At 32.8% G+C, this 9,887-nt stretch overlaps 1 protein-coding gene across 1 annotated transcript; it reads right to left on the bottom strand.

Annotated features, from left to right (window-relative positions):
* Nucleotides 1-3,788: 3,788 nt before the first annotated feature.
* LOC116346031 (kinesin-like protein unc-104) lies at nucleotides 3,789-9,410 on the bottom strand (the record flags this gene model as incomplete). The annotated part of the gene is made up of 3 exons (XM_031775931.1): nucleotides 3,789-3,901; nucleotides 9,059-9,239; nucleotides 9,296-9,410. Coding segments are annotated over 3 exons (409 nt in total), but the record flags the coding sequence as incomplete, so codon positions are not given.
* Nucleotides 9,411-9,887: the final 477 nt, after the last annotated feature.

The following is a 9,887-nucleotide window of genomic DNA, read 5'->3' as shown; positions in this document are numbered from 1 at the left end:
TTCGTGTGAAGAGAAGAGGCTGTATTAAATGATGTATTTTGGCGCTCGTTGATAAATATGTATCGCAATATTTATTGACATTGAGAAAATATTTTTTTAATAAAAAATAAATTTTTGTTGAGATATCTAAACTTTTGTATAGATTTAAGAAAAAAAATCATTTCTACCAATAATCTATACATTATTTCCGTGTGTGTAGAATAGTCAATTCTGATTGGTACACCACCATTTGTTTGCCTAAAGTGTTTGGTGAATTAAGAAAAAACAACCGCTGGCGCAGAATAATTCTTCATCACGATAATGCGAGCTCTCACACATCTAATCAAACAACTCAATTTTTGACCAGTCAAAACATCGAACTGATGGGACATCCGCCGTACAGTCCTGATTTGGCACCCAATGGCTTCTTTTTGTTCCCGAGCGTGAAGAGAAAACTACGTGGTCAACGTTTTTTGACGCCCGAAGAAGCAGTTGATGCGTTCAAAACACATGTTTTGGAGATATCAGTTTCGGAGTGGCATGAATGCTATGACAAATGGTTTCATCGAATGCAAAAGTGTATCGACCATCACGGAGAATATTTTGAAAAACAATAAAGTCATTTTCAATAATAAATGTTTATCTATACAGACACGCGTTTGCTATTCTCAATATCACAGCGGACGGCAGTTCGCGCGAGTGACGAAACCACATTAGTGTGTTGAAAAGTCGAACTCGCTATATATAGTTTGAAAATCGGTCCACCTGTCTTCAAAATATGGTCCTTTCAAGAAAAGGGTCAACATTTATTTTCATGACCATAGATGGCACTAAATGAGGTCATTGACCCCTGAAACATCGATATTCTTATTCTAGAGCTCAATACCTTTCCAAAGATACCTCAAACGTCGAATTACGTTAATCCGTTCGAAAAAAAATTTATTTTAAAAATTTCATATCAATCTCTATGAAAAATCAAAATGTCTGTCTGTCTGTGCGCAATTTTGCGTACTCGATTCTGATCTTTTTGAAACTTTCTGTGATTAAAGTACATAAAAAACTAATACTTTTTTGTTCCGGCACTTTTCGATATGGCCGCCATATTGGCCCTGGCCGGCCTCCAAAAGTCACTTTTTGACTTTTGTCCCCACGGACACCGAAGCGCCATGACTTGACGCCCCCCAGACATATGCATATCATTGGAAGTGAGCTATCGAATGAAGCCATTTGCGGTCCAAAAATTTCTATTTGGGGTGGCCAAATTGGCCAAAAACCAAAAAGTTACCGTTTGGCTGGACACATAACGTCCATAGCCTCGAAAACAAGCTCAAGTATTTTTTGGAAAATTTCACCGATTTTAGGCCCAAGTCTAAGCTTTAATATGCCGCATAGCTCCTATCCCAGAAAATTCTTGTTTTCAAGATATGACCTTCGGTATTGCAAATATGGCCAAAAATGGCCAAAAATGACAAAAAATGTTAATTTTAACATTTGAAGTATTTTATGGGCCAAAATGTACTCCAATGACTCTTTGAATATGCTCTGTGACTAGCCAAACAAAATTGAATAAAATATCGACCGTTTTGGATGGCTATTCCACCGAAAATCGGCCAAATGTACCAAAATTCGAATTTTCACAAAAATGTCTAGATGTATGAAATATGAAATCTTAACAACAAATAACTACATGTTTGATAGTTTCCTCGCATAAGATCGATAAAATACCGAATTTTATGTCCCCTCCCACCAGGCCAGAAGGTGGACTATCGTCGGGAGAGGTGCATGCGGTTAGTCACAAATGAAATTAAAAGAAATCTACAAAACTGTTAGTATAAATGGCAAACTATGCAAAAGGTCATGCAAAAATGAACATTATTTCATACGGTCGCTGTGGGACCGCGACTTGACATAACCAGGACATATGCATATTCGTTGGAGAGATCCTAAAGTAAGCTCTCGAGTGGTGCCAATTGCGACTTAAAAATTTAATGTGTCATTTCAATTTAATGGCCAAAAACCAAAAATTGACCGTTGGCAGCACACATAACGGGCATTTTTTCGAAAAAGACTGCATATGTTCTCTTGAAAATTTCATCAATTTAAGCCCCAAGTCGAAGATAAAAAAAATATGCATATCACACACCACAGAAAAAACCACTTTTCCCCATTATGAACCACAATTTATATGATTTTGATCCAAAAATAACCTAAAAATCCATATTTTCATTGTATTTGAAAAATATTCAAATTCATGTTTTTTGAATCTTTAACATTGAAAATAGCGCTTACAAAACTATTGTATATTCGGAACGTTGCTTCATTGCGTCAGTATGAACTCAAAGTAAAAAGGAGAAAATTTCTGCAACGTTTTGAATATGCAAATGTATATTAAGTTTATATTCACAGTTCGCAGAAAATATATCTACCAACATTTTTTTCGTCACAAAATTGATATCAGAAATTTTGTGTTTCAAATTTTGGTTTCGTCACTCGCTCTTCACCTCGATAGAGGTTTTTTATTTGATATAAGTAACAGCCGACGTATTACATTTTTTTCTTAATGTATTAATTTCATTTTCTTTTTCTAACCGAATCTGATATTAGTTTTGTGCTAGGTTTTGTGTACACCGAGAGAAAAAATGCCGTATATTTAATTCAATTTTGGTAGATTTTATATAAAAACGAACAATAATGAATTTGAGTTACCATTTTTGAGATCAATGAGGCATGTTTTTCAAAAGACTATATGTTGAATAGATTTTGCCAACTGCTTCATTGCATTCACCAACCTTTCGAAACCTCAGATGGCGCTAGTCCATGAATTTGGTGAATTTAACGAAGCAGTTGGTAAAATTTATTTAGCAAATACGTGGGTAGCTCCTTAATTATTGAGAATTGGTAACATTTAGTGTTGCCCGATGCAAACCATTGTCATATTCGTAAAGTGTGTCATGTGTCATATTCAAATCAATCGAACTAATAAAAAATTAAAATGGCGGATGGTGTTGTCGCAATTAAAATGGTCCAGTTCACATATTATTTTACTACTCTCGTGTGTTTTGAGTTTAAAGATTTTTAGTTAAGTTAAATTAAATCAACACCAGCTGATCAACACAACATTTTAAACATCAACTAAATTTTCTAATTGTAGTAAACATATAACATAATTTTTGTACAGATTTCAGTTTTATAGCTCGCCTGATGATGGAAACATTGTTTCCGAAAACGTTAGCATTTTATAAATAAAATCACGTTAAATTTGTATCAGAATAAAAAGTTTTCTTCACTTATTTTTTCATTTGATTAACTGATACAGTATGTTCAACAACAACAATAAAAAATCATCATTTGCATTTTACACACCAATACAACCATTTCATCTATTCTGCTAATTTGATACTTTGTGTAACATTTGTCACTTTTGTGTAACATTTATTATTTTTGTGTTACAAAAGTTTTCTCCCTCGAAATAGCACGCTATTACGACATAAAACAATAGAGGTGATTGTTGTGGTTATAAAACACTTACGTTGGTACAATAATTATAACAATCCCTTCTATTGTTTTATCAAAAATATTGTGCTATTTCGTTTCATTTCAAATGAATATTCAGCCCAATATATTGTCTGGAATATTTTGATACTTGTTCTTTCAAAAAGCTGTTCGGTTGTTGTACGAATGTTTTAGTAGGCAAAAAAAATTTCTTAATAAAGCTTTCAGATAATAAATATTAAAAAGAGCCGAAAATTGTTATATTTTAATTTTGTATTTTGAAACTGACGGTTTAACAACAAAAATTAGATACACACCTGATGATCAAAAATCAAAGAGTCACCTCGAGGACGCCATCCATGTAAATTTTCTTCTCCCCGTACGTACGTGGAACTGGTATCTAGAACACGACGCTGTCTACGCTGGACACCTTAAAATAATAAAATAACATTATTATTTTTAACTTATTTTGTAGAAGATGTGAAAGTTGTTAACACATATTGTCTTTTTTCCACACAGTTCCTATTTTCGCAATAAATCGAAGTGAATAATAAAATAAAGTTGAAATAATCATAGACAAAAAGTATCATCAGAAGTTTTTCAAAACAATTCAAAATCAAGGAGGAAAATTTAAACATGGTATTTGGCCGTGGGGCTTAATGTGAAACATGGAACCGTACTACTAACCAAGAATGGTAAGAAAAACAAACTACTCGACATCCATATCTTGAATTTTTGAGTGAAGAACCACAACATTTTTTAATAAATGACACCATGAAAATTGATTCTGCCAATATTTTCCTCATAAGTAGGGGGTAGAATAAAAACTACTTCTCGAAAAATTGATATTTTGAAACGTAACCTAAAATTTTTTTCACTTCAATTGGACAAAAAAAATTTGGTTCACTTTTCATTGAAAGTTTTTTTAGGTTTCATGTTTAAACATTTTTCGAGAAGTAGTTTTTATTCTACCCCATTCATATCAGTATATCGTCAATTCTAGACAGTGATGGTTTTTTCCTATCTGAATAGCGCTAGCGATTAGCAGCGCCTGTACAGCATTGCTGCCCAGATGCTGAATCGTAGCGGTTGCCGCACGCGCAACACACTTCGTTTGTACCACACAGAGTATATACGTTCGCGTTCGTTCTCTGTTCGACATGCGTTTGTATACTGACTATGGTATTAGTGTATCATACTCTGTGAGCTCACTGGTTACTTAGACTATATGACAATATGTTGTGTGGTACAAAACGCGTGCGGCAACCGCTTCGATTCAGCATCTGGGCAGCAATGCTGTTCAGACGCTGCGAATAGCTAGCGCTATTCAGATACGAAAAAACCATCACTGATTCTAGAACACAAAATTATAAAAATGATAAAAATATGACCGCATTGAGCTTAAATTTGACCGCACACTACTGAATAACCGCGTCTTCATTTGATTTGACCGCATACTTTTTTGTGTTTGAGAAACAAAAAAAATATGCCAACACCAACAACCATAATTGAATGTTTTTAGTTGAACGGCGTGATATCCAGTAACATTAATTTATAGTAAATTTTCATAGGACAAGTATAGTTGTCAGACATTGAATGGCGCTGTATCTATCCTATAAACATCGAACTAACAAAAATGTGTGGTGGTTAATGCTTTATTTAATATACAATAGTGGAAATTTATCCAATGCAAAAACCATTTCTTCTAGTTCCTCTTACATTGGTGTAGGGGGATCCTTCTAAAGTTCAGAGAATGACTTTTGCATATAAATACATGTAAAAGACACTTTTAGGCTCGTCCTATGTAAATTTTAACTTTACATTGATAAAGTTATATTGAGTCGAAAATTGAATTTAACAAAAATTAAACTTTCTTACTTGAATGCATTTCGAGACAACTCTGCGTCTCATCATCAGCATCTTTCTTTGTGATATCAATGTAAAGTTAAAAATTTAGTATAAATTAACCATAATTGCTTCTTTATCCTAATTTTGTTGTTTTTATCGAACTCTTGAGAATCAGTCACACTTTTTCAATCGAAGAAAACGATGAACGAACTTCTACTGAACTTTGAACCTTTTCCAAAAATATATAGCGATGTAGATCTTATTTTCTTTGTCTAATATCTTCCGAATTGACTATTTAAAGCAAAAAAAAATTAGAACGTCAGTGTCGATTTTGTTTTCATTCGTATACAAAACCGTCGATTTTTAATTGGAATCCATTCATACTTAACAGATGGGTGCGTCAATTTTTTGTTTTTGTAATTAAAAAACACGGCTTGTGCAGCTTTTGTAGACCTGGTCGAGAGTAACAACTTTTGTTCTGGTACTTTGGTCCAAAACTGTTCCCATTTTTATCGCAGTCGACTTGAAGTTCAATAAATTTGTATGAAAGTGGATTGGTCTTAGTATTGGTTTAGATAGTATCACAATAAAAAAACCTTCCTTCGCTGGAAAGGACTGATATAAATTTGAATGCCGATCAAAAGAATAAACAAAATCCTGAATAGAACGAAAAGTTTAATTGTTAACAACATTTCAAAAATTAATCTACAAAATGAAACGAAATACACCTATTTTGTACATTTAAATAAATGAGTTTTGAGGAAAAATATTGACGGAAGTATATGTTTTGGATGACTTTTTTCACAATTATTCGCTTTCATACAAATTTATTTAAAAAAATTCATTCGAAAATTTGGGAACATCAAGTCGGGAACAGTGTACCAGAACATAAGTTGTTACTACCGAGCATAACTCAAACATGTTCGAACAAAGTGGCAAAAGCAGTCGCGTTATGCCACCTGTTACTGACACGTTGAAACACCCAAACTTATAGAACTTCAGCTATATAAGCACTAGGGCGGGTCAATTTGTATGGAAGAATTTTTGGGAGGTCTGCGTCAGCGAAATTCGTAAAGTACATGTAATTTTAAGACTTTTTCTTCACTAGAGCATATACAAATTTTTTATTTTAGCTGTGCCAATTTTTGAGAATAGATTTTTTCCTCAATTATAAAATATGAATATATGAAATTTGAAAGTGATAAAACAAGTGTATAAAAAAGATCATTTGTATTGTCATTTCTAAGGTAATTTTGGACGCTGAATGCGAATCTGGCATTGAAAATACTCAAAATTCAACTATCAATAAAAAAAACGTGATTTTTTACCAAAAAATCAAACAAATGTAGCGAAATTTTTGTTTATGCAATTGTTAGCTCATTTTCAAGGCTTGATTCGGATTCAGCGTCCAAAATTACCTTAGAAATGACTATTCAAACCATAAGAAATGATAAATTATTTTTCAAAAAAATGCCATTTTTTCCTGCATTTTGTTACTTTTGAAGCGAAAAAAGCGTGATGAATGAAGAAGATGTTTCTGGAATCATATATACCATCATTTCTAGGGTAATTTTTGGCGCTGAATTCAAATCTGCCATTTAAATTACTCTATTTTCATAAAATCAGCGCCCTAAAAATTAAAATTGAATGAACAACTAAACAAGACTTTCATATACGAAACATTTGATGTTTATTTGCATCAGTATAGTCCAAATTCAAACATTTAAACCTAATTTTAATCATTTTAATCAATTCATTTTGATTGAAAAATAATAATGTCGCAATAAAACCACTTTTGTATTTCTCTGTAACGTGTTTGGATGCTCTGGTCACCTCTTGGACATTTCGTTCGGTGCTCTGAATGTGGCGTGGTATTTTGACGTTAATCATCACCTCATCACAATCATAATAATCTTCAATCAAATGTTGCAGTGGAATGTCTCTTGTGTATGGCGGCTCGTGTAGACTATCATCATCATCCAAATTTATCATGTTGGAAAAATGGGTGCAGTCAAAATTTATTTTCGGTTTTTTGTAATCTCTCAATGTTGTCCGATCGAGATCATTTCGGATATGTTTTATGTTTGTCGATTGCCATTTGACGTATAGGTTTCACATTGGAACAAATCATTGCTAGCAAAACATTTTCAGAGCTAGCAAAGAAGCTATTGTCTTGCATTACACTATGAACAACGGAAAGTAAATTCGGTGGCAGATAATTCGTCAATTGTATAAATTTGAAGAACAAAACACTTCCATATGCAATTGAATTGTAATATTTAACGTTGAAGTACATTGGAATGTACACTTTCATCACGTACATTTGTTTGATTTTTTGGTAAAAAATCACGTTTTTTTTATTGATAGTTGAATTTTGAGTATTTTCAATGCCAGATTCGCATTCAGCGTCCAAAATTACCTTTGAAATGACAGTACAAATGATCTTTTTATACACTTTTTTCTATCACTTTCAAATTTCATATATTCATATTTTATAATTGAGGAAAAAATCTATTCTCAAAAATTGGCACAGCTAAAATAAAAAATTTGTATATGCTCTAGTGGAGAAAATGTCTTAAAATTACATGTATTTTACGAATTTCGCTGACGCAGACCTCTTAAAAAATTGACCCGGGCCGGTATTCTAATGCCACTTTCCGATCAATTTGTTCGGAATTATTCCGAAAAACATATTTCTATGAATGAATATTGTTTTGAATAATATTGTAGCACATAACGAGAATAATAGTCGTTATTCATAAGACAAAAAAAAATAAACAATATTCTACTTATTTTGTTCCGAAATACTCCGACACCTCTTTCAACAGTGGAATTATTCCGACAATATATTGAGCGGACTATTCATTTGAAACTAATATTTTTTTGTCTTTTCAACGTTTGCCGTCAAATATGGACATTAAAAGTACCAAAATATAACTTTAATAGAACTCTACATTTGTCGCCAAATATTGAAAATATTAAAAAAATTGTTACACACTCAAAATATTAGCTACGGTCAGGCGCTGAATCGGACTGAAAACAATAGAAGTGGTTGTTATAGTTATTTTAGTAATGTGAGTGTTAATATAATTATAACAATAACTTTTATTGTTTTCACTGAGCCGAGTTGTTTATATAAACAAATGATTCCGAACGATTTTTGTGGATTGTTCTAGAATACCGGCCCCGCCCTAATAAGCACATATTTCAGCAGTGTACACAGAGAAAATATGCAAGGAAAACTAGATGACGTGCCGCATAAACTGTATTTGTCCTTATGATTTTCATACAAAATATCGTTTTTGTGTATTCTTTTGTGCGGATCTTCTTCAAAGCATAAATGAAGATGAACGCTCAAAAGAGAATATACAAAAACGATATTTTGTATGAAAATTACATAGACAATGTTTTATGTGAGTATTGTATGCGAAAGTTCAAAAACTATACAAAAGCGTGAAGTTTCAAACGTTTCGGTAATAGATGGCATAACAATGTAGAAATGTCAACGCATTTGAGATATGCTACCGAGCAGGTCCACAAAAGCCGCAGTAGCTGTTTTTTAAATGTCAAAAAAGAAAAATCGATGCATCCTACTTTACAGCATTTAATTACTGTAAGTGAGATCCAACAAATTTACATATTGGTATAATATAGTTAATTTTAAATTGTTAACCTATCTATAATTTTTAATGAATAATAATAATGTCAAATTCAAATAATTTACTTCTCTCTAACATACCTGCTTCAGAGGCACGTCTCAAAGATAGCTCATATATTCCAGAAAGACGATTTGCCTCTGGATTACGATATTGACCCGAAAACAAGTGTTTTAGTGAACGTGGACCTGTTCGAGCATCCCGACCATATATTACCATACTCAAATCTTTAGTAATTATTGCTGGTCGAGCACAGTTTTCCAACTAAAAATATATATTAATGTTATTTTTATCAGAATTGTAAGAGTTTATTACGTTACCTCCAAATAAGCGCTTAGGGTAATATATATAGTTTCACCAGTTTGAGTTACGCGATTAAGTAAGCTTGAATTATGTAAGCTTGAATCCCAAGCTGCTTCGAATCGAAAAAGTGATCTGCAAACCAAAAAAGTAAATCCAATTTCCAAAAAGTAATATATAACCAGACATTATATTTTATATTGTGTTTTTTGAGGCAGCTGATTCAGCTCAGGAAGCTAACGCCAGCCGCTGAAGTGAAAACAGAAGAAGTAATTTGTATGTTCATAAAAACACTTACATTGCTACAATCACTCACAGAATACGTCAATTGTAATATTTGCGAACTCTGGTGGTGATTTACTAAATTACCACCATTACAATGTGTGGCATGATGATTTTTGTATGTATTGTATGTGCTTTGCTGAGCAATATTACTATCGCTCAACGCAGTGTTGGTGGTAATACTGTACAGCGCTGTCACAGCAAAGCAAATACATACAAAAATCACCATGCCGCACATTGTAATTGTGGTAATTTAGTAAATTACTACCAGAGTTCACAAATATTACAACTGACGTCTTCTGTGAGCACTATAACAATTACTTCTGCTGT

Source organism: Contarinia nasturtii, unplaced genomic scaffold, assembly GCF_009176525.2.
Source record: "Contarinia nasturtii isolate CC-2019 unplaced genomic scaffold, AAFC_CNas_1.1 Cnas_scaffold_1399, whole genome shotgun sequence".
Classification (NCBI taxonomy): domain Eukaryota; kingdom Metazoa; phylum Arthropoda; class Insecta; order Diptera; family Cecidomyiidae; genus Contarinia; species Contarinia nasturtii.
The sequence above is the reverse complement of the archived record's forward strand: the minus strand, read 5'-3'. Positions and strand labels throughout refer to the sequence as shown.